The 26,105-nt window shown below is 43.9% G+C and overlaps 1 protein-coding gene across 1 annotated transcript in view; it reads right to left on the bottom strand.

The window, feature by feature from the left end:
- RAD9B (RAD9 checkpoint clamp component B) overlaps nt 1-26,105 on the bottom strand; it is a 259,479-nt gene that overhangs the window by 69,531 nt on the left and 163,843 nt on the right. The window contains exons 10-11 of the mRNA XM_056518258.1: nt 4,377-4,441; nt 2,868-2,978 (exon numbers count right to left, since the gene is read on the bottom strand). Of these exons, the coding sequence (XP_056374233.1) occupies nt 2,868-2,978; nt 4,377-4,441 (176 nt within the window). The remainder of the gene's footprint in view (nt 1-2,867; nt 2,979-4,376; nt 4,442-26,105) is intronic.

Raw genomic sequence — 26,105 nt, 5'->3', positions numbered from 1 at the left:
GCCATGCGCATTTGAGGCCTAAATTAGGGACTTGCATAGGGGTGGACATAGGGGTATTCTACGCCAGTGATTCCCAAACAGGGTGCCTCCAGCTGTTGTAAAACTCCCAGCATGCCTAGACAGTCAGTGGCTATCTGGCAATACTGGGAGTAGTTGTTTTGCAACAGCTGGAGGCTCCGTTCTGGAAACAGTGGCGTACCAGACGTTTTTCATTTTTATTGGGGAGGGGGGCTGTGTAGGGGTATGTGTATATGTAGTGTTTTTTACTTTTTATTTTATTTTGTGTTAGTGTAGTGTAGTGTTTTTAGGGTACAGTCACATGGGCGGGGGTTCACAGTAGTTTCTCACTGGCAGCTTGAGCTGCGGCAGAAAATTTGCCGCAGCTCAAACTTGCAGCCGGATACTTACTGTAAACCTTCGCCCATGGGAGTGTACCCTGTACGTTCACATTGGGGGGGGGAACATCCAGCTGTTGCAAAACTACAACTCCCAGCATGTAAGGTCTATCAGTGCATGCTGGGAGTTGTAGTTTTGCAACCGCTGGAGGCTCCGTTTTGGAAACAGTGACGTACCAGACGTTTTTCATTTTTATTGGGGAGGGGAGGGGGGCTGTGTAGGGGTATGTGCATATGTAGTGTTTTTTACTTTTTATTTTATTTTGTGTTAGTGTAGTGTAGTGTTTTTAGGGTACAGTCGCACGGGCGGGGGTTCACAGTAGTTTCTCGCTGGCAGTTTGAGCTGTGGCAGAAAATTTGCCGCAGCTCAAACTTGCAGCCGGATACTTACTGTAATCCTCCGCCCATGTGAGTATACCCTGTATGTTCACATTGGGGGGGGGGGGGGGGGAGAAACATCCAGCTGTTGCAAAACTACAACTCCCAGCATGTACGGTCTATCAGTGCATGCTGGGAGTTGTAGTTTTGCAACAGTTGGAGACACACAGGTTGTGAAACACCGAGTTTGGTAACAAACTCAGTGTTTTGCAACCAGTGTGCCTTCAGCTGTTGCAAAAGCTACAACCCCCAGCATGTACGGACAGCGGAAGGGCATGCTGGGTCTTGTAGTTATGCAACAGCCAGAGGCATACTACTTTGGCTGGGGATGCTGGGGATTGTAGTAATGCAACAGCTGGAGACACACTGGTTTGCTACTTAACTCAGTGTGCCTTCAGCTGTTGCAAAACTACAACTCTCAGCAGTCACCGACAGCCAACGGGCATGCTGGGAGTTGTAGTTATGCAACCACCAGATGCACCACTACAACTCCCAGCATGCACTTTAGCTGATTGTGCAAGCTGGGAGTTGTAGTTATACAACAGCTGAAGGTACACTTTTCCATAGAAAAATGTGCCTCCAGCTGTTGCAAAACTACAAGTCCCAGCATGCCCATAAGGGCATGCTGGGAGTTGTGGTGGTCTGCCTCCTGCTGTTGCATAACTACAGCTCCCAGCATGCCCTTTTTGCATGCTGGGAGCTGTTGCTCAGCAACAGCAGGAGACTGTCACTCACCTCCTGCTGCTGCTCCACGATGCCGCCGCACAGGTCAGTCCCTCGCCGCCGCCACTCCTGGGGCCCCCGATCCCAACAGGGACGCTGGGGATCGGGGTCCCCAGCACCTGGGGTCTTCTGCCCGCACCCGCTCACGTCCTCCGGAAGAGGGGCAGAGCGGGTTGCGGGAGTGACACCCGCAGCAGGCGCCCTGATTGGTCGGCTGGGAAACCGGCCGACGAATCAGGGCGATCGTGAGGTGGCACCAGTGCCACCTCACCCCTGCTGGCAATGGCTGTTCGGGGCCATCTCTGACGGCCCCGATCAGCCAGTAATTCCGGGTCATCGGGTCACTGGAGACCCGATTGACCCGGAATCCGCCGCAGATCGCTGGACTGAATTGTCCAGCGATCTGCGGCAATCGCCGACATGGGGGGACATAATGACCCCCCTGGGCGATATGCCGGGATGCCTGCTGAACGATTTCAGCAGGCATCCGGCGCCGACTCCCCTCCGGCTAGCGGCGGGGGCCGGAAATTCTCAGGGCGTATCCATACGCCCTCGGTCCTTAAGGACTTGGAAACGGGGGCGTATGGATACGCCCTATGTCCTTAAGGGGTTAATAGACCAAGAACCTGGCTGCCTGGCACAAGGAGAAGCTGCCAGCGGTGCGACACATGCAACTGACAGCCTCACCTCATTCATCACATGATACCACCCAGGGGAGGGGGTGCGCAACGTGTGCATGTCAAGATACAGGCATAAGGTATCACACATTAGTACAAGAGTGCCTAATATTTATACATTGTCGGAACCCCACACTGTATAAAAAAAAAAGCTAATCGTAGATTACACCACTAAGACCCTGTAATGCAAACTATTTCCAACATATGGCCAGGAGTTAAGATACAAAAGAAGTGATAACAATAGATAAGCCAGGACTCCACAACCTGGCAAATAAAACTGGCAGTAATACCATATTAGCCAGGACCCTGCACTGGCAAAAAGGGTAACATATATATATATATATATATATATATATATATATATATATATATATATGAGTGTGTGTACCTAGAAGTTAAAAAAAAAGTCAGGACCCCGTACTGGCATGGCTAAATGGCACATACCCATTCAAATTGTAGCCATGACCATGCAAGGCCAAATCTTCAAAACCTATGGAGTGGCACAAGACTTTAAAAAATACATTATGGTTTGGTTCATCGGGGTCCCTTATACAGCCTTATGCCAAATGGACCAATTAGAAAAATCTGTTCGTTATCCTGTTTTTCTTGGTGGGCAGTCCTAGGAAGGCTGCCAGTATGTGAGGAAATGTATGTATATTATTTTCTATTTTTCATTTTAAGTGGATTGACTTACCCAATTACTATGTCATGGGATTTTTGAGAAGGTGATTCATCCATTTCTTCTAATGTTGCCAGAACAAGGTTTGCTTCAAACACCATATCATCAATGCTGAATATTATTGGTCTGAATAAAAAACAGTTATGTTATTAATAGTCATGATACCATAAACAGATTGGGGAAGATTTATCAAAACCTGTGTAGAGGAAGTGTGGTGCAGTTTCCCATACCAACCAAATTGCACCTCTAAATTTTAAAAAGACCTCTAAAAAATGAAAGAAGCAATTTGATTGGTTACTATGGGAAACTACTTAACTTTTCCCCCCTAAACAGTACCAACCACCCACCCTACCAATAAACAAAACTGTCACAAATCCACCATAAGTCCAAATCCAAATGTGCCGACATTCAAAGTGGTCAGAAGAATGACAGAATAAACAACCGAGTTATCTCACAGAACAGATGTATCATAAAAAAAAGTAAAAAATTCAAGTAAGTTGGCACCTAACATTATATTAAAAATTCAGAGCAGGAATAGTCAAATGTAGTGAAATACCATTCAACAATAAACACAAGACAATGCAAAAGTGTTTGGGAAATAATGAGTGAAATGTCTGTAAAAGCCCAATCTGTAAACTTGCACTCGGGGCCCATACCAAATGAAATGTACGTTTAGCCCTACATTTTTCATAAATACCCCTCTCCAAAAGAACAATGAGTGAAACCTGAGCAGTTAGATTAGCCACAGAACTGGCTCAGATCCAGTATTGAGCTATGTATTCAGTATGAGTTTCCTGGTCTGATACAACATACGCAGAACACCAAGTTCCACTCTAGAGGGCTCCTTCCCACATCCTTTTAGATCTAACAGGCATGGTATCCAATGAAAGTACACCATTGCAATCCACACCAGAGAATATAAAATTGAGGCATCAGCACCATCTTTTCAGCAATTTGCACAAGACAGATATTGTTTGAGAACTCTTATTTAGGAGAGGCAGCAGACTACAGGGGGCAAAGTCATAGATAGAAGTGGTTATCTGTATGCTAAAATATTTAAAACTAGTGACAAGCGGTATACTGCACGCCACAATCTGAGGGATAGGAGGATACGGGTCAAGGGGCATTAGGACCGACATCTCAATTAATCAGTAAGCCAGAAAAGGATGAAGATTCCAAAATTAAACACATAACAGAGGATATGGCATATGGTATGCATATAATGCTACTCTAACTAAACCCCACAATATCCAAAGACGACCTCACCAAGCAAGCCAAGGGTTCAATGTCTTGAGCAAAGAGCAGTGTCGTCAGGGGACTTCTTCTGCCGAGTGCTCCTCTGCAACTAAAACGGATGTAAGAGCTGACTGTTTACTCTAATTTGGGCAATCAGGTTCCAATTTAACAATTGAACTCTATACAGGTTTTTGAAAATCTCCCCCATTTTACATACCAATAAGGAATAAAGTTAAAACCGTTACAGTATTATTTTATTCATAAAGAAGTTTTGAGGACAAAACCTACTCTCCTGGTTTGCTGAAATAAATTGTAACAACAGCACTGGTTGCCTCTGCAAATGACAAGAAGCCCTATAAGTAAGCAGAATAACAAATGAGTGTTTACATGAGTATTACTTAATTTCTAAGGGTACATATACCATGTGTGCTATGGATTTAATATTGCAGATTTCATACCATATTTAATTACTGCTGAAAAATCTGCCGCATACACAAGTATGTATGAATGAACCTTTAAAGAGGTACTTCGTGGCCAATGTATTTTTTCAGTTTCTACTTACCCTTACAGGTGAGTTTTCTTGTTATCTCTGGTCTTGTGCTTGTTCTTTGTTTGTATTTCTTTTCCTTTCTTTGCACAAGTGTGTCCATGTAGTGTAGCATCTATTTCCATTTTGCCTTTGTTTTAGAAACTCCCAGCATGCCTCGTAGCATGTCTCCTCTTTTAGTGCCTTGCCCAACTTGTTTTGCGTTGCAGCCCAGCCCTGTTTGTGGCCGGCTTCTAAAAAATGTTTTCCCTTCACCGCGCCCTTTTCCCGCCCTGCTCATTAGTATACTTTGCCTCACAGGGTACTGAATAACCTGTAACAGCATTGCGGTGCCCACGGGGGGAATCGACTATCATCCCCCAGTCCCTACATCAGGGAATGAATGAATGGTCAGCCGCAGCGTGCTGTCCCCACATTGGGGAACTAATCCTATGTGACCCGCAGGCGCTGCTCTGCTTTTCTCCCCCTAAAAGCTATGTCCCCGCATCGGGGAAAGAGTTAAAGGAGATATCCAGTGGTGAAAAAAGTATCCCTTATCCTAAGGATAGGGGATAAGCTTCAGATCCTCGGGGGTCCGACCGCTGGGGCCCCAGCAGCCCATGGGAAGGGGGCGTGTTGACCACCGCAAGAAGTGGCGGCTGACACGCTCCCTCAATACAACTCTATGGCGGAGCTGGAGCGCTGCCTTCGGCAATCTCCAGCTCTGCCATAAAGTTGTATTGAGGGGGCGTGTTGGCCGCCGCTTTGTGCGGTGGTCAACACGCGCTATCTGGCCAGCGAGCCGGGGCCCTGTACAGAAGATCACGGGGGGCCCCAGCAGTCGGACCCCCACGATCTAAAACTCATCCCCTATCCTTAGGATGGGGGATACGTTTTTCACCGCTGGACTACCCCTTTAACTGTGAGCCGCAGCGCTGTACATTCTCCCCACGTCGGGGAATGACTGATTTGTGAGCCGCCGACGCAGGGCTTCTGTTCCCCGAACAGAAGCTGTCACCTCCCCCTGCAAGAGCTGAAAGTCAGTAAGCCGTGGGTGCTGCAGAGCTTAAGCTCTGCAGCACCCACGGCTTACTGACTTTCAGCTCTTGCAGGGGGAGGTGACAGCTTCTGTTCGGGGAACACAAGCCCTCCACCGGCCGCTCAGAAATCATTCATTCCCCGACGTGGGGAGAATGTGCAGCGCTGCGGCTCACAGTTAACCCTTTCCCCGATGCAGGAACATCACTTTTGGGGGGGGGGGGGGGAGCAGAGCAGCACAAGCGGGTCACATATGATTAGTTCCCCAATAGTGCACTGTGGCTGACAAGTCATTCATTCCCTGATATGGGGACTGCGGGGTGAGAAGCTGACAGCGCGCCTGCGGGGGAAAATCATGATAGCGCTGCAGCTGACATGTTACTAATTCCCCCGCCATGGGGACCGTGCACCCGTGGGGGGGAATCATGATAGCCAATTCCCCCAGCGGGCGCACGGTCCTCATGACGGGGAAGGGGTTACATTTCAGCCACAGAGCTGATACAGGGTATTCAGTACACTGTGAGCCGATTGCGCAGGGCAATTTAATGAATATTCATTAAGGAGGTATGTAAAAGGGGCCATACCATTTCAGGAGAGAAAAAACAGCAGCGTCTGCAGCACAGAAGTCTTGTCCACAACAGTGTACAAACATGGCCATGAGTGTGGACGACAATCAAAAGCAACCAGAAAAACTACTGAACTTCCATCACAGACATGCTATGGACAGATGTATAACATGTGAATTACAAAAGTGCTCAACTCGTTACAAACACGCTAGATAACCATAAAGCTGTGGTACCAGAGTACCCTTTTAAGGACCCAGCCAATTTATCTTTTTCCTCCTCACCTTCTAAGAGCCATAATTTTCATTTTTGCATCTACAGAGCCATTTAAATGCAAATTTTTTACAGGACCAATTGTAACCTTGTAATGACAAAATTATTTGTAAAGTGATATTGAAAATAAAAAAGCAAATCACAATATTTTGGAGTTTTCTTCTTTATGCCATTTACAGTGTGGTAAATCTGACATGTTATCTCTTTTTTACAGGTTAGTACAATTACAACGACCTCACCGCTGATGTCTGCCATTAACCCTTTAGATGCCATGATCAGTGCTGATCATAGCATCTAAAAGAGTTGAGGGGCTTTGGGGATGCTCATCAGTCCACCCGCAGTACGATTGCTTGGGTACAATGAGTGAAGATAGTGCCGAAGGTCTCTTGACATTCTCCAGGGATCTTCTTGTACAAGTAGACTGTCAATATTACTGATAAAATCACTGAACAGTAATAGCAATTAAAAGATTGCAATTAATAGACCCCTATGGGGGGCTAAAAAAAAAAAGTGAACTAAATAATAAAACATATTTTAAAGATATAAATAAGTCCCTTCCAGGACCTTGCTGCTAATGGCAGATTTCAGCAATCATGCAGCTTTTTTTTATTTTTTTTATTCTTTTTTAATTTCACAATTACATTACAATCATAAAAAAAATCCAATTATTGTCTTCAATTATTCCCCCCCCCAACCTACACCATTTGTCCCCTCCCACCTACTACCTCCCCCCCCCCTTCACTTCTCCCCCCTTCTCAACCAGCCTTATATAGTTTGCTATTACAGAGTTCCTTTCACTTCCATTTTCCCATCCTCTGTTTTTTTGGGCCTATCTTTTTCCCTTGATAATATATGACCTCTTTTTTTTTTTTTTTACCGACTAAATTACACCATTCTCTGATATGTGGCGGCGCGGGTACGGACCATTTTCTCAAAGTTATAATTTTCACTGATCCTATTAATTTCAGCATCAAGTTCTTTTGCTCTTCTATACCAAAGCCAAAAATGGCCGTAAGGAAGTTGTACTGTAATTTGGTGCCAAAAACCGCTTCGATTTTTCTCAGTGCTTTTTCCCACAACTTTTGTATTTCTTTACAGCCCCAAATCATATGACAAAGGTCTTCGCTTCCCTGTTGAAATTTAGGACAATTTGAATCTTTTCTTTTACCCATTCTAAACAGGGCCTCAGGGGTGTAACATAATTTAAGGATCACTTTAATTTGTGAAATCTTATGATTTAAATTAATAGATGAATTAGCAATATTTTTGAATATTTCCCACCATTCTTCCATGTTTATTACCCCAATTTCTTTTTCCCATTTCGATTTACTTTTTGATATATCATTTTTTTTAACAAAATCATCAACTAATATTTTATATATTTCCCCACCCCTTTTTTTTTTTAGCCTAGATCGTGCATTCAGCAAAAATTCAATGATCTCGTGTTCACCAATTTCCCACCTAGGGTTGTTTTTTTCTTTATTAAATGCATTCTGAATCTATACATATGCATACCTACACTCTTTACCCAATTTATATTTAGAGTTGAGGATATCCTACGGAATAAGTTATTTTCCCTCCACTAGTTGTCCAGCCCTATAAATTCCAAAGGCCTCCCAGTTCACATATTCTCTTAATTTATAAAATTCAGTTGTGGTGGCCCGGTACAGGAGTTGTACACCTATACCCTTGCTGCCCTGTCAGGCAGCCTCCCTGCAGTGTCCCCTGCACCTGTTCCCCTTGTATAGTTATCTTTATGCTGTGTATTGTATGTAATAGTGTTATGTCTTTAACCCCTTAATGACCAAGCCCATTTTCACCTTAAGGACCAGGCCAATTTTTTTTTTTGCGTTTTCGTTTTTTTCCTCCTCGCCTTCTAAAATGCATAACTCTTTTATATTTCCATCTACAGACCCATATAAGGGCTTGTTTTTTTACGTGACCAATTGTACTTTGTAATGAAACCTCTAATTTTACCATAAAATGTACGGCGAACCCAAAAAAAACATTTTTTAGGAAGGAAATTTAAATGAAAACAAAAATTTTGCACATTTTGGAGGGGTTCGTTTTCACACTGTACAATTCACGGTAAAAATGATATGTGTTCTTTATTCTGTGGGTCAATCCGATTAAAATGATACCCATGGCTAGATACTTAAAAAATTTTGTACCGCTTAAAAAAAAATCAAAAACTTTTTGTACAAAACCAGTATTCTAAAATCGCCCTATTTTGACCACCTATAACTTTTTCATTTTTCCGTATATAGGGCGGTATTAGGGCTCATTTTTTGCGCCGTCATCTGTACTTTTTTTAGATACCACATTTGCATATATTAAACTTTTAGATCATTTTTTATGAATTTTTTTTATAAAATGTGACAAAAAAAGCAGCATTTTTAGACTTTTTTTTTATTTCTTACGTTTATGCCATTCACCGTACGGGATCATTAACATTATATTTTGATAATTCGGACATTTACGCACGCGGCGATACCAAATATGTTTATTAAAAAATATATTTTACGCTTTTTGGGGGTAAAATGGGAAAAACTGACAATTTTCATTTTTATTGGGGGGAGGGAATTTTTCACTTTTTACTTTTTATTTTTACATTTACATTTATATTTTACATTTACATTTAAATTTTTTTACACTTTTTATGTCCCCATAGGGGAATATCTATAGCAATCCTTTGATTGCTAATACTATGCAGTGCTATTTATAGGACACAGCACTGCTCAGTATTATCGGTGATCTTCTGCTCCGGTTTGCTTGATCTCAGACCAGAGCAGAAGACCCCGGGAGACGGCCGGAGCCAGGTGAGGGGACCTCTGGCCACCATGCTGGATGATCGGATCACTGCGGCAGCGCTGTGGGCGATCCAATCAAAGTACCGCAATGCCGCAGATGCCGTGATCTGTATTGATCACGGCATCTGAGGGGTTAATGGCGGACATCTGCGCGATCGCGGATGTCGGCCATTACAGCCGGAACCTGCCATGTATGACATGAGCACCGTCCCGATGCTCGCGGTCATACACAGGACGTAAATGTACGTCCTGGTGCGGGAAGTCCTGCCAAGCCAGGACGTACATTTACGTCCGTGGTCGTGAAGGGGTTAAAAGGGTACTCCGGTGGAAAACTTTTTATTTTTGTTTAAATCAACTGGTGCCAGAAAGTTAAAAAGATTTGTAAATTACTTCTATTAAAAAAATATTAATCCTTCCAGTACTTATTAGCTGCTGAATACTACAGAGAAAATTATTTTCTTTTTGGAACACAGTGCTCTTTGTTGACATCTCTGTCCTTTTTAGGAACTGTCCAGAGCAGCCTATGTTTGCTGTAGGGATTTTCTCCTACTCTGAACAGTTCTTAAAATGGTCAGAGATGTCAGCAGAGAGAACTGTGCTCGTGATTCAGCAGAGAGCTCTGTGTTCCAAGAAAATAATTTCCTCTGTAGTATTCAGCATCTAATACGTACTGGAAGGATTAAGATTTTTTTTATAGGGGTATACTTGAAGAAAAAAGGCTTGCGATGGTGCTGCTCGATCGGTTGAAATTCACAGGAGTCCAGATGTATAGGGTATGAAGTTTTATTGACACGAAATACAAATGGACAAAACATATTACATAATACAAGACGCGTTTCGGGAATAAGCTCTTCCTTTGGTTGTCTGATGTATTGGGATCAGGAGTAGGGTTAAATACAGTTAAATTTGGCGCCAGAGGCGAGGTCAGAGTTCACATGGGGGGTCATGTTAACTGGGCATCATGAGGGTTAATATAGATCTTTTACAGAATATTTGAAACTGGAATATATGTTTTAATGTAAGTCCGGGAGTAGGTATATATATATATATATATATATATATATATATATATATTCAGAAAAAATTTATGAAAAAATTAAGAAATGTATATAGTGTAAAATATTCCCACAGGGGTCCTCAATTTTTTATGTAGTGGATAAATGAGAGCGAGGCTTGGTTTTTCTTGGATTGCAGCGGTGGTCCAGGTTTGCGTTTCAAAAGGAGACCGCCTTTCATCCATACAGGAGGCGACCAATAGGAATACCGGGTTGAGGTGACGTATAGACTTCTCAGGTATGGCGTATACCCGCTAATTCTGTTAAAAATTTCATTGGCCAATCGGACTGAGTTGCTGAAGTGACGTCATCTAGTGCGGTATGCACTGTCTGCCATGAGAAATGGTGACCAATCAGAGGGCTTACTGGGTGGGTGTACAGCCAATCAGAAGATGTTCCAAGCCGTAATAGAGGAGATGCCCGCGGTACCTAATGTTTTTGAATAGGGATTTACAGATGTCAATGATAACAAGATCAGGATCGGACTTTGCTTGTGATCGTAATACATAGGATAAGCAGAGGCGATGTAGGCGCGTTAGTAATAGGAGAATGCTGTTTCTTAATTTCTTAATTTTTTTTCATACATTTTTTTCTGAATATATACCTACTCCTGGACTTACATTAAAACGTATATTCCAGTTACAAATATTCTGTAAAAGATCTCTATTAACCCTCATGATGCCCACCCAACAGGACCCCCATGTGAACTCTGACCTCGCCTCTGGGGCCAAATTTAACTGCATTTAACCCTTCCCCTGATCCCACTACACCAGACAACCATTTTCACAATTGACAAAGGGAGAGCTAACTCCCAAAATGCGTCTTGTATTATGTTTTGTCCATTTGTATTTCGTGTCAATAAAACTTGATACCCTTTACATCTGGACTCCTGTGAATTTCACCCGATCGAGCAGTGCCATCGCAAGCCTTTTTTCTTCAAATATACCCCTACTGTAATTGCCGACCCCTTCGAGGACACTGGCTGGATCAGCGGGCTGCAGCTCCAGATCGCACCTCTATACCCCAACACGAAGGGTTTACATGCATGAACCCAAGGTGAGCACGATTCCACCCCAGTACCTAGGGACCTACTTGTCTCACGGAATTACACAAGGTGCTGTCCTCCCGTTTTTTCCTGTCTTTTATTCCAGTTGATAAAAAAAAAAAGTTTTCCACCGGAGTACCGCTTTAAGAACCGTTGACATGTGATTAAACAGTGCCATGTGATTGTAACCCAGTGAGGTATCAGTGGCCATGTGACCTTGGGGTGACCTATGGGACCCCTCCTAGTCTCCCCCATATAAGCCCTGGGAGGAGCTAGCTCGCTCTCTTGATTTCCAGTTAAGTCTTTGCTCAGGTCCAGTCTAGTCAAGTCCTAAAAGTCTGTGTCTGGAGTCCAGAGGAAGCCTCAAGTCAACCACGCAGCCACAAGTCTTCAAGTCCACAACCCCCAGGTCCCAGTCAGAGCCCGGAAAGCAACAAACGGGGTATAGTCAAGTCAGCCAAAGTCAACCTGTCTTCAGTCAGCGTGGCCTGTATCAAAATTGTCCCAGTCCATTGCAAGTCCCAGCAAGCCCTAAGGGCTCTGAAGTCACTGGTCACCTCTGTGGGCCTAGCTAAGCTGTATAGACTATTCCACCTGTCTAACTCAGTAAAGCTACCATTGTATCCATGCCTTCTAGAATTTCCCAAACTGAGTTTATTCTCTCAAAAAATCTCTCAATGAATGTATGAATTGTTCCTTGGAAATTTGGCACCCCCATTCCCCCCTTCCTTATCGGTGGCGTAATAAATTTATGCTTTATTCTAACATGCTTGCGTCCCCATATAAGGTCATTTAATTTATTTTCCAGCCCCTTAAAGTATTTATCCTTAATCCATATAGGGGAAGCTCTTAATACATGTAAAAGGGTCGGGAGAATAGCAGTTTTAAAAGGGCTATCCGTTCAGCCATACTTAGTGGGAGCCTGTTCCAAAATGTGATCTTTGCCCCTATTTTATCAAGTGTTGGTAATAAATGTAATTTATTGTAATCCTCCACTTTTTTGAAATTTTAATACCTAAATATTCCAATAAGTCTTTTGAGTTCAATATTGCTATATTTTCTATTGGTGAGCTGATTTCCTCGTCTAATGGCAACAACCCAGATTTTGCCCAGCTAATTTTATACCCCGAGAATTTACCACATTCTTCCAAAATTGCCACAATACCTGGGATTTTCTCAACTGTTTTTTTTCCACAAAAAGAAGCACATCGTCCGCGTACAATAAAAATTTTTCCCATTCCCCATTAATCCCAAACCCCTCAAATTCCTTAGTTGCTCTGATTATATGGGCAAGAGGTTCAATAACTATTGCAAAGAGGGTAGGGGAGAGTGGACACTCCTGTCTAGTACCTCTATTTAGCTCAAAACTTTCTGATGCCTCACGGTTAATTTTAATCCTGGCTCTAGGGGAGGTATAGATACTTAAATATAATCCCCAATCCACCCTGTCAAACGCTTTATTAGCGTCCAAGGACAGGATGAAGCAGGGGTCACTATCTTCCACTTGAATGTTCAAAAATGTCCTCTGTAGGTTGCTGTAAATGTTCCTACCTGCTATAAACCCCTTTTGTTCTTCCCCTACGACACTACCTATAACTTTCTGTAAAGGTATGGCCCAGATCTTTGTAGGAATCTTACAGTCTGTGTTTAATAATGAAATAGGGCAGTAAGATTCGACCTCTACTTCATCCTTACCCTTCTTTGAAATTAAAATTATGCAGGCCTCAGAGTCTGCCAGTCACCAAGGATTCATTCAATGTCTCCAACAGAAGGGGAAGGAGAATTTACCCGAATTTCCTATAGATCTCAAAGACCAGACCGTCACACCCAGGGGTTGTGCTCCCTGAAACAGAATTAAGTATGTTTTTAATTTCTTTGAGGGTCACTTCTCTATTGATTTCTTGTTTTTGTTCTTCAGAGAGTTTGGGAAGTTTTAACCCTTTAATATGTTCTTTTATTTCCTCTTGAGTTTTGGTACCCTCTTTAGTATACAATTTTTTATAAAAATTAACCGTGACCCGTTCCATCTTTTTCCCTTGAATAGACCAGTTTTCCCTTTTCATCCCTTAATACTTTGATGTCTTTATTTTCTTCTGATTCTTTATAATACCCGTGAGCCACTTATTAGTTTTCCCACCCTCAAAGTAGTGTTTTTGCCCTCTAAAATGTAATTCTTATAACTATCTTGTGCGGTGACTAACTTCTCCCAGTCTTGTTTTTCATTAGTTTGCGTGAATTCATTTTCTGCCATTTTCACCTCTTTTTCTAAATTTATTTAAATTTCTCTACATTTCTTTTTGACTATTGCTATTTTATTTGATCAAAATACCCCTTAAATAAGCTTTTAACATGTCCCAAACGATGTGTAAACTAGGGGAACCCTTATTTATCACCCAAAAACTGGAGATTTCTTCCTTAACCCTCTATGTAACTTCCTTGATCTGTAACTAATGTGCATTTCTATACATCTTATGCCCCTTACCTTTATTTTTCCCTGAATCAATATGTCCGACAAGCATAGTATGGTCTGAGATGGCTCTTGGTTCATAGGTCATTTTTTTCATTAAAGAGAGAGAAGCGTCATTTGCCAACAATAAGTCAATTCTTGAGGAGGTTTTGTGTGATATTGAAACAGGAAAAAAACGGTTTTGTTGTATACAAATGTCGCCAAACATCCCTCCACCCGGTTTCCTGACACCATTTATTCAATAGGGTTGTCCCTTCCCTTGTTACACATTGCACTCCGGCCACACGTGCTGGCCGTGAGAACATTGTCCCTCTTTCCCCTGCTGCTGGCGCGGAAGGGATTCACATCGGGGGACGCGCCCGCATGCGAATCCCAGCCCGTCACTTATCACAGTCCTCTGCTGCCTCTTCCTCTGCCTCTCAGCTGAAATTTAAAGGGCCAGTAAGCCCATAATTATGTGCAACACCTGACCCTATTCTATGTGTCCCGGCACCTCCCACTCTTCCCTGCCGGATCTTCAGTGCCATCTGTCTGAGATTTAGAGTACCCTTTGTCTGTTTGCCTAGCCCGTGTTCTGACCCTTCCGCTACATTATTGACTTTGCACCTTTGCTCCTTTGCTGCCTGCCTTGACTTTCTGCTAAGTCTGACTTCGTCTCTATCTCATCGTACTGTACTTCGCCTCGCCCAGATTGGTCGAGTCGTATCGGGGGTAGCGACCTGCCACAGCAAACCCATTCTGCCTTGCGGCGGGCTCTGGTGAAGACCAGCGGCACCTTAGACTCCGCTCCCCGATAAGGCCCGAGTCATCAGCCACACAGGTCAATGGATCCACATCCAGCAGCGTTACAGCAAGATCCGGCCATGGATCCTGCTGGGGTACCTCTGCCAGTGAATCCGGATCTCACCACTACAGTGGCTTTCCAGTTGCAGCAGTTGGTCCAGCAGACACAACAGTTAAACCAGTTGTCTGCCATGATGCAGCAGTTGCTGACTGCCCAGCAAGAACCGCAGCAGCCTCAGCCCCCTCCTGCTACAGTAATGCCTCCTGCTCCTGCAGTCACCACGGGATCCAAGCTCCATTTGTCTCTTCCCGAGAAGTATGAAGGGCATCCCAAGTCTTGCCGTGGATTTGTGACACAGTGCTCCATGCACATAGAGCTTAAAGCGGAACAGTTCCCTACAGAACGAGCAAAGGTGGTCTTTGTCGTCAGTTTGTTAACTGGAAGGGCTCTGGCCTGGGCAACTCCGTTATGGAATCACAGTGACACTCTCACAGCCAGTCTTCAGGCTTTCCTGATGGAATTCCAAAGTGTTTTCGAAAAACCTGCACCAGCTTCTTCTGTTGTAACGGCTTTGCTGAGCCTTTCTCATGGTTAATCCTCTGTGGGCGAGTACGCTATCCGATTTTGTACTCTGGCTTCAGAGTTATCCTGGAATATTGAAGCTCTTTGCCCCACTTTCAAAAGAGGACTTTCTAGCCATATTAAGGATGTCCTTGCTGTCCGGGAATTGCTATCTAGCTTAAATTATCTTGTACAGCTGGCCTCCCGGATTGATATCCATTTCTCTGAGCGACAGGAGGAACAACATCAAGAAAGGGAGTCTGCACGACCTTGGCGCTTTCCTCGCCTGGCACCAGTCTTTGGGCACCCACTGCAACCTTCTACGTTGCCTCCAGCAGTGGAGGTTATGCAGGTAGATCGGTCTCACCTGACTCCGCAGGAAAGAACTCGCCAACGAGCTGAGAATCTGTCTCTACTGTGCCAGTGCAGATAATTTCCTCAAAGATTGTCCTATACGTCCACAGTCACAGGTAAACACTCGCACCTAGGATTTGTGGGAGAGGCTTCCATAGGTGTAAACACCACTTCTCCATGCTGGAATTTATTGGTACAGCTTTTTCTACCCTCCAAAGAGATTATTTCAATTCTTGCCTTCCTGGATTCTGGTTCCGCGGGAAATTTTATTGATGCCTCCTTAGTTCATAGGTATCATCTGCCGATGTCTCGCCTGTTGAAGCCCTTGTCCATCTCTATGGTAAACTGAGAAAATCTGGACTGTACTGTGCTATACCACACAGAACCGTTATGTATGCAGGTCGGAGTCTTGCATAAGGAGAACATGTCCTTCTAAGTACTTCCTCATTGTACCTCCCTTCTCCTGCTTGGCCTTTCTTGGTTGTAACTCCATGCCTCGCAGCTGGATTTGAAAACTGGAGAAGTTCTCCGTTGGGGTCCTTATTGCAACAGTCACTGTATTCAAACTCGTCCGTCTAAGTGGGTGTCTTCTTCTTCTCCTCTGCCCGCTTTGCGTTTGTATCTTCTGGACTATGCTGACGTCTTCAGTGAGAAGCAAGCTGAAGTATTGCCCACCTCATCGTCCCTACGATTGTCCTATTGACTTATTGCCTGGGACCACTCCTCCTCAGGGAAGAAGGCTTTATCAGAAAGTCATCTTTCCCTGCCGAAGCCAGATTCTTCTTTGTAGAGAAAAAAGACGGTTCTTTGCGACCCTGCATTGATTATCGCGGACTGAATAAAATCACCGTCAAGAACTGCTACCCACTTCCCTTGATCTCAGAGTTATTTGATCGTCTGCAAAGGGCGAGGATCTTCTCCAAACTTGACCTTCGAGGTACCTATAACTTGATTAGCATAAGAGAAGGTGACTAATGGAAGACTGTATTTAATACTTGGGATGGACATTTTGAGTATCTTGTAATGCCGTTCGGACTCTGTAATGTTCCAGCAGTCTTCCAGGAGTTTGTTAATTATATCTTTTGTGACCTCTTATACACCTGTGTCGTGGTCTATTTGGACGATATTCTCATCTACTCGCCCAATGTTCAGACTCATTGTTCCCACATCCGCCAGGTCTTACAACATCTCCGAGACAACCATTTTTACGCTAAACTGGGGAAGTGTGTTTTTGAAAAATCCAGTCATCCTTTTCTGGGTTACATCCTTACTATTCAAGGTCTACAGATGGATCCTAAAAAGTTGTCTGCTGTACTGGACTGGCCCCGACCTACCGGCTTAAAATCTATTCAACGCTTTCTTGGTTTTGCCAATTACTATCGGCAATGGGTTTTCCTCATTACTCCACCTTGGTGGCTCTCATTGTCTCTCTCACCAAGAAGACCTCTAATCCCAAGGTTTGTACTCCAGGGGCTGAAGATGCTTTTAAACAGTTAAAGACCGCCTTCGCTTCAGCTCTAATCCTTTCTAGACCCGACTCTGGCAAGCCTTTTCTTTTGGAGGTGGATGCTTCTTCAGTTGGAGCAGGTGCTGTCCTAACACAAAAGTCCTCTAAGGAAAGAATTGTAACCTGTTTTTTTTTCTCTTAAACCTTCTCTCGCGCGGAGAAAAACTATACTATAGGAGACCATGAACTCTTGGCTATAAAGTTGGTCTTGGAAGAATGGCATCATCTCTTGAAGGGTTCTGTACACCCTGTTACTATATATTCTGACCACAAGAACTTGCTCTATCTTCAGATAGCCCATCGACTCAACCCACGGCAGGCCTGATGGTCTCTGTTCTTCTCCAGATTTGACTTCTACATCCACTTCCGTCCTACAGAGAATTTACAAGCTGATGCTCTTTCCAGGTCTTCTGATGTGCATGACCGAGAATATCCTCCTCAACATAATATTCCTCCTGAGTGTCTCATCTCTGCAGCGCCAGCAAATCTTCAGCACCTGCCTCCAGGAAAGACTTACGTATCTCCCAGTTTATGAAATGGTGCCATCCCTCTCTTCTGGCCGGTCATTCTGGAACTTGTAAGTCCATACAGCTCATCTCCAGACAATATTGGTGGCCCAGTTTATAACAGGATGTCCTGTTCAGTCTGTGCCCGGGATAAGACCCCTCGTTCTAAACCTACAGCTTTTGCTTGTTCCAGAGCTCCCCTGGACCGATATTGCTATGGACTTCTTTACTGACCTTCCGTCTTCCAGAGGCAATACAGTCGTCTGGGTGGTAGTGGACAGATTTTCTAAAATTGCTGATTTTGTGCTGCTGCCTGGACTTCCATCTGCACTGCAGCTTGCTAAACTGTTCCTTTGCCATATCTTCCATTTACATGGTTTGCCTTCACATATTGTATCAGACCGTGGAGTCTAGTTCGTCTCTAAGTTCTGGCGGGCCCTCTGCTCACATCTCCAAGTCAAGCTGGATTTTTCCTCAGCCTACCACCCTCAATCCAATGGACAGGTTGAGAGGGTGAATCAGGTCTTAGGAGACTATCTTCGTCATTTAACTTCTGCTCGCCAAGACGACTGGGTCGATTTACTTCCTTGGGCAGAGTTCTCATACAATCATAAGGATTCTGAATCCACTGGAACTTCGCCTTTTATTCGTAGTTTATGGACTTCATCCTCATTCTCCTCTTCCCTTATCTTCTTCTTCCGGAGTTCCTGTGGTTGATGAGCAAGTGTGGAATTTTTCCACAATAAGACACGTTCCTCTCTTTTGCATGCAACGTCTCGTATGAAGTCTCAAGCGGACAAGAAAATATGTTCTCCCAAGTTCTCTCCTGGTGACAAAGTCTGGTTGTCAGGCAAATATATCCGCTTTAAAGTAACCAGTTATAAACTGGGCCCTCGCTATCTTGGTCCCTATAATATCAAGAAATGTTTAAATTCTGTGGCCTATACTCTCCATCTGGTGTCCTCTCTCCGGATCCCGAATTCTTACCATGTCTTCCTCTTGAAACCTTTCATCCATAACCGCTTTTCTAAAAAAGACATCTCACCTACTCCCATCTCTGGTACCTCTGATGTTTATGTTGTTAAACAGATTTTGGACTCCAAGTTTATCAGAGGAAAACGCTTTTTTCTTGTGGATTGGGAAGGATTCGGTCTGGAGGAGAGATCTGGCATGCGCTGGCCGTGAGTGCATTGTCCCGCTCTCCCCTGCTGCTGGCGGGGTTGGGATTCCCATCACAGGACGCATGCGAATCCTGGTCCGTCACTTACCTCGGTCCTCTGCTGCCTCTTCCTCTGCCTCTCAGCTCCGGCACGTGTGTCCTTGTCTCCTAGGGTGTGCGCGCACCGGAGCTCTGAAATTGAAAGGGCCAGTGCGCCCATAATTATGTGCAACACCTGACACTATTCTATAAGTCCCTGCACCTCCCACTCTTCCTTGCCGGATCTTCAATGCTTTCTCTCTGCCTCATCCTACGACGCACTCAGCTACCTGTGTGGTCAAATCGTATCGGGGGTAGCGACATGGGTGTCGCCTGCCGCAGCAAACCCATCCTGCCTTGCGGCAGGCTCTGGTTAAGACCAGCGGCACCTTAGACTCTGCTCCCTGATACAGCCCATGTCATCAGCCACACAGGTCAGTGGATCCACATCCAGCAGCATTACACCCCTAACTCTCCAATCTTTACTCTTATCAACCAAACAATTAAAGTCACCCATCACATAGAACCCTTTATATCTTTTTCCTTCCATGAATTAAATAAGTTTCTGTAATACCTCAGCTGTAAATGGTGGGGGTATATAGATAAACACTAATACTGTGTCAGCTCCTTCCCACTTACAGAATAGAAACACATACCTCCCTCTTATATCTGTTTCTACTACATGAAAATCTATTGCGTGATGAATTAATACTGAAACCCCAGCAGAGTATTTTGACATTGTGGAATGATACGATACCGTCACCCATTTCTTTCCCAGCAATGATGTGGTTTCTGCCTCTAGGTGGATCTCTACCAAACCAATAATAGCGGGTAAATATTTAGCAATCCTATCAAATATAGCAACACTTTTCCTTTTTTCCTTAATCCCTTTTATATTCCATGTAATAATCTTCTTTTCCATTAAGATGTTTTCAGCTTTCCCCTATCTCCCCTAACTCTTCTGGACAGGTAACAGGCTGGCTGAGACCCTCCCACCCCCCACTCACACCAGTCCCCCTCCCCCCTCACAATGCTTTGCATACATATGATGCGAACTCTATTCTACACTGATCCCGTTCCCACCGCTCGCCATATAATAATTAATAGCACATACTTAAACTGGTCTAGTTCTCCTTAACCCCTTAAGGACACAGCTCATTTTCACCTTAAGGACGCAGGCCTTTTTTGCAAATCTGACCACTGTCACTTTAAACATTAATAACTCTGGAATGCTTTTACTTATCATTCTGATTCCGAGAGTTTTTTCGTGACATATTCTACTTTAACATAGCGGTAAAAGTTTGTGGTAACTTGCATCCTTTCTTGGTGAAAAATCCCAAAATTTGTGGAAAAAAAGAAAATTTAGCATTTTTCTAACTTTGAAGCACTCTGCTTGTAAGGAAAATGGATATTCAATTTTTTTTTGTTCACATATACAATATGTCTACTTTATGTTTGCATCATAAAATTTATGAGTTTTTACTTTTGGAAGACACCAGAGGGCTTCAAAGTTCAGCTGCAATTTTCCAATTTTTCACAAAATTTTTAAACTCGATATTTTTCAGGGACCAGTTCAGTTTTGAAATGGATTTGAAGGGTCTTCATATAGGAAATACCCGATAAATGACCCCATTATAAAAACTGCACCCCCCAAAGTATTCAAAATGACATTCAGTCAGCGTTTTAACCCTTTAGGTGTTTCACACGAATAGCAGCAAAGTGAAGGAGAAAATTCAAAATCTTCATTTTTTAAACTCGCATGTTCTTGTACACCCAATTTTTTAATTTTTGCAAGTGGTAAAAGGAGAAAATGTTTACTTGTATTTGTAGCCCAATTTCTCTCGAGTAAGCACATACCTCATATGTCTATGTTAATTGTTCGGCGGGCGCAGTAGAGGGCTCAGAAGGGAAGGAGCGACAAGGGGATTTTGGAGAGAACATTTTTCTGAAATGGTTTTTGGGGGGCATGTCACATTTAGGAAGCCCCTAGGGTGTCAAAACAGCAACAAAAAAAACACATGGCATACCATTTTGGAAACTAGTCCCCTCGGGGAATGTAACATGGGATAAAGTGAGCCTTAATAGCCCACAGGTGTTTCATGACTTTTGCAAATGTAAAAAGAAAATGCTTGTTTTCCAAAAAATTTTACATTTTTAAAAAGGGTAATAGCAGAAAATACCCCCCAAAATTTGAAGCCCAATTTCTCTTGATTCAGAAAACACCCCATATGGGGGTGAAAAGTGCTATGCTGGCGCACTACAGGTCTCAGAAGAGGAGTAGTCACATTTGGCTTTTTGGAAGCAAATTTTGCTCTGGGGGCATGCCGCATTTAGGAAGCCCCTATGGTGCCAGGACAGCAAAAAAAAAAACCCCACATGGCATATCATTTTGGAAACTAGACCCCTTGGGGAACGTAACAAGGGGTAAAGTAAACCTTAATACCCCACAGGGGTTTCATGACTTTTGCATATGTAAAAAATAATTATAATTTTTACCTAAAACGCTTGGTTTCCCAAAAATTTTACATTTTTACAAAGGGTTAAAGCAGAAAATTCCCCCCAAACTTTGAAGCCCAATTTCTCCCAATTCAGAAAACACCCCATATGGGGGCGACAACGGCTCTGCTGGCGCACTACAGGTCTCAGAAGAGGAGGAGTCACATTTTGGCTTATTGGAAACAAATTTTGCTCTGGGGGCATGCTGCATTTAGGAAGCCCCTATGGTGCCAGGACAGCAAAAAAAAAAAAACCACATGGCATATCATTTTGGAAACTAGACCCCTTGGGGAACGTAACAAGGGGTAAAGTGAACCTTAATACCCCACAGGGGTTTCACGACTTTTGCATATGTAAAAAAACAAAAACATTTTTTACCTCTGGGTACGATCCATGAGCCAGTGTTCAATCCAGTTACAAACTAAAATTTCCAAACCCAAAGACCTTAACTTACCTGTCAGACATCTATGAGGGACAGTATCAAATGCTTTAGCAAAATCCAGAAACACTATATCCACAGCCATTCCTCTGTCAAGGCTTCTACTCACATCTTCATAAAAGCAAATTAGATTGGTTTGACAACTTCTATCCTTAGTAAAGCCATGCTGGCTATCACTTATAATACAATTATCCCCTATGTATTCCAGTATGTAATCCTTTATAAGTCCTTCAAACAATTTACCCACAATGCACGTTAAACTTACCGGTCTATAGTTTCCTGGACCTAGAGCCCTTTTTGAAGATTGGCACCACATTCGCCTTGCGCCAGTCCCTTGGCACAATTCCAGACACCAGTGAATCTCTAAATATCATGAACAGGGGTACAGATATTACTGAACTTACCTCTCTAAGAACTCTTGGGTGCAATTCATCTGGCCCTGGAGATTTGCTTGCATTTATATCACTTAACTTACCTTGTACCATCTCTACATTAAGCCAGTTCAGTACATTACATGATGTGTTACCAGCATTGACCTGGCCAATGTCAGCTCCTTCTTCCCTAGTATATACAGAACTAAAGAACCCATTCAGTAGCTCCGCTTTCTCTTGATCGCCTGTGACAACCTCCCCATTATCATTATTAAGGGGTCCTACATGCTCTGTCCTTGTTTTTTTTGCATTTATATATCTAAAAAAATATTTAGGATTAGTTTTGCTTTCTTTGGCCACCTGTCTCTCGTTTTGAATTTTTGCTGTTTTTATTACATTTTTACAGATTTTATTAAGCTCTTTGTACTGTTTAAATGTTATCGCTGACCCATCAGATTTGTATTTTTTGAAGGCTATTTTTTTGTTGTTTATTGCTCTTTTAACATCATGTGTCAGCCATGTAGGATTTAGTTTTAATCGTTTATATTTGTTCCCCTTTGGTATATATTTAGCTGTATAGTTATTTAGAGTTGATTTAAAGATGTCCCATTTACCTTCTGTATCAGTATTTGACAACACCTCCCCCCAGTCTATGTCCTGTAGTGCAGCCCTCAGCCCAGGGAAGTTTGCCTTTTTAAAGTTATATGTTTTTGCCTTCCCCGCCTGTCTTTGTTTTCTACATTTTAAGTAAAAAGTAACTATATTGTGGTCGCTATTACCAAGGTTTTCCCGAACAGTTACATTACCAACCAGCTCTGCGTTGTTGGAAATGATCAGATCCAACAAGGCATCACTTCTTGTTGGGTCCTCCACAAACTGGCCCATAAAATTATCCTGCAATAAATTTAGGAATTGACGCCCCTTTGTAGTTTTAGCCAACCCCGGACCCCAATCTATATCTGGATAGTTAAAATCTCCCATTATTACCACTGTACCTGCCCGGGCGGCCCTCTCTATTTGTTTATGAAGCTGAACTTCTATCTCTTCAGTGATATTAGGGGGTCTGTAGATTACCCCAAATATTATTTTTTCAGTATTTCCCTCCTTTTGTAATTCTACCCACAGTGATTCCACCTCCTCAGAATCCTCACACACTATGGCATCGTTCACATTGACTTTCATACCACTTCTTACATACAGACAGACTCCACCACCTTTTCTGTTCATTCTATCCTTGCGAAACAATGTAAACCCCTGCAGATTGACAGACCAGTCATGCGAGGAGTCCAGCCATGTCTCAGTGACCCCAACTATATCAATATGTTCCTCCAGTATCAAGGCCTCAAGCTCCCCCATTTTATTTGCTAGGCTTCTGGCATTTGTGAACATACACTTTACATTTCCATCCTTTATGTTATTGGGGCCCATGGGATTCAAGGGTGTAAGTTTTATTTTCCCATGAAGCCTATTCCTATTAACTATTCTAACCCCTCCCTCCGCTCCACCCCCAGGTACATTTATAGTTCCCACCTCTCTCTCTACACTATCTTCCCCCTCTTTGCTGTGGGGATAATACTTGTGAGAGTTAACTTCTTCTCTCCCACCTTCTTCATTTTCTTCTTCTACCTATACCACATTAAATCTCAAGCCTGCTGCTTGCTGAGTTCCCAATACATTTGTATGTTGTGTACGGGTTTTCATAGTATCATAGGGGGATTTGACATATTTATCCATTTTTGCTGATGAGGTGCCTTCAGTCATGCCTCCTCCAGACCTTCTAGCATTGGCTTTGGGTGGCATTATAAACACAGTTTCAGGGGATATCAGATGTTTGAGTTAAGACTGTAGTGTTTAGTTACGTGTTGCTGCTTTTAACGTTCAATTTCATGATCTATAACATAATATAATACACATCGGTGTCACCAGCTATGCTCTTATGTTTCTGTACTATATAAATAGACATTCCAAAGGGGGCATCCATTTTAACTTATGGTTAGTTGTTTTGGCATTCTTATCTTCCTCTCTCTTATCTTCATAGCAGCAATGTCCTCTTACTTTTGTCCATTAATATGTCTTATAAACTTACAATCCATCCAGGTAGATTCATCACTCAGATGTGCGGTCAGGGTACAGAGCTGCCGCCGCTCTCACCGTGGCGTCTCGTGCCTAATATTATGCCCGGCATCCTGTTTAAAGTTGCGTCACTCCACTCATACTCCAGTCTCTCGCGAGAACCACCCCGCTCCGTGATCTTTTCCCCCGCCTCTACCGGATGGCGGGGCCCCCAAACAGCGGGCTACGTCCTGCACCGCAGCAGCCAGGATCCATCCTGTGCCAAGGCAGCAAAGCACTCCACTCCATCCTTCATCCCAGCGGTCCCCCACAATGACCAGGGGGAACCGCCGGGGACCACAGGAAGCGCAGGGCATACAGACCGGCTCCATCTCGGGTGCAGCGGTTACAGGTGGGCGGTCCCGGATCCAGGGATGACGGCTTACGTCATTCCGTCATGTGCCTCTTCCCCCCAGCAATCATGCTGATAATTAAGCCCCTCGCCTAATAAAAATTTTAATCATACTTCCTTTTACAAAAAAATAAACAAAACAAACATATTTGGCATGATATGGCTAACGGCGTGAATGTGAAAAAAAAAAAAGTCAAAGTCCAAAATTGCTGATTTTTTATTACATTCCTAATCCTGCATGGTCAACGGCGTAAACGCTAAAAATATTTCAAACTTCAATATTGCTGATTTATTTTAAGATCACATCCCCCAAAAAAATTATCAAAAAGCTATAATTACACAGAAGTGGTACCATTAAAGGGGTACTCCACTCCCCAGCGTTTGTCACGCCCCCTTCCCATAGACTTACATTGAGCGTTCGGAACTAAACACACGCCTAAACGTACCCCTATAAAAACTACAGCTCATGGGGAGCGTGGCTTGCCTATGGAAGAGTGAAGACTCGCTTTGCTCCGTTTCCCTGTTCTCTTTCTTATCTGCTACGAGCAAGTTAGCCAGCCACTTCTGCTCTAGTGCCCCGCTCGAAGCCTCCCCACCATGATTCCACCTCTATACAGCAGTTTTTCGCAGCGAAACAGCCTCCGAAGACTGCGCCCTTGCTCCCAAGATGGCTGCCACCATGACTTCCCGCTCCGCATAGGGTGGAATAGAGCATGCAGGGGCTGCCTCCCAGCCATTTCCTCGGGTATCCAGGGACTCTGACTCTGAAGAGGATGACTCTGGGGGTGACTGGGACATCAAATCATATATTAGGGCCCTCCCCACAAAAAAAGATTTTGGGAGATGTGTTGCCAGACTGGAGAGTGGCTAAAAGAGGGAAGTGGGGTTTATAAATGGGGAGCTGTGCCATCTTGGTCAGCACATGAGTGAGTTAGATCAGCTGCAAGAGCACATTCATGACTGATGTTTGGACTTTAACTCTCAGGTCCTGCAGGAACACTCCCTTAAGGAGGACCTGGAGGGGGGGCGTGGCCTTGATGGAGAGCTGAGCAGACGTGTCTGCCTGAGCTCCCGTTACCCTGACCTAAAATACCCTGTGTAGCCCTGCCTAGTGGCCCTATTCTTACCTGTCTGGGGTTAGGGTGGTCTCCAGTGACCTTGGCAGATTTCATATCCCTCCTGGAGTGGAGCGGAGCGTTGCCGTTGTCCGGGTCAGCTGGTGGAGTCGGTCAGCGATGTGGAGGCTGCTGATCCCTGGAGGTCTCCGGAGTCAAGCGCTGCAGCAGAGATGACTAGTGAGCTGTACGGGTGGTCAGCGAGTGCCCTGTTTGTTCTCTGCCGGGCATGGAGGTGCCTATACAGCACTGATCTCCCGCCCCTGTGCTGCTGTCTGGTGGTGCGGCTCTTCAGGGCTGCAAGGTGTCAGTGTGCTGGGACTACCTGCTCCCTTGCTGGGAGCTACTGTCTGAGAGGGCCTGGCTGAATACTACCTTGTTTGGGACTGTGTGGTGTGCTTCTTGTTGGATCTGTTTCTCCTGCTACAGCATGGGCAAGTACTCC

Source organism: Hyla sarda, chromosome 1 (genome assembly GCF_029499605.1).
Source record: "Hyla sarda isolate aHylSar1 chromosome 1, aHylSar1.hap1, whole genome shotgun sequence".
Classification (NCBI taxonomy): domain Eukaryota; kingdom Metazoa; phylum Chordata; class Amphibia; order Anura; family Hylidae; genus Hyla; species Hyla sarda.
Note: the sequence above shows the minus strand (reverse complement) of the source record. Positions and strands in the feature narration are given on the sequence as shown.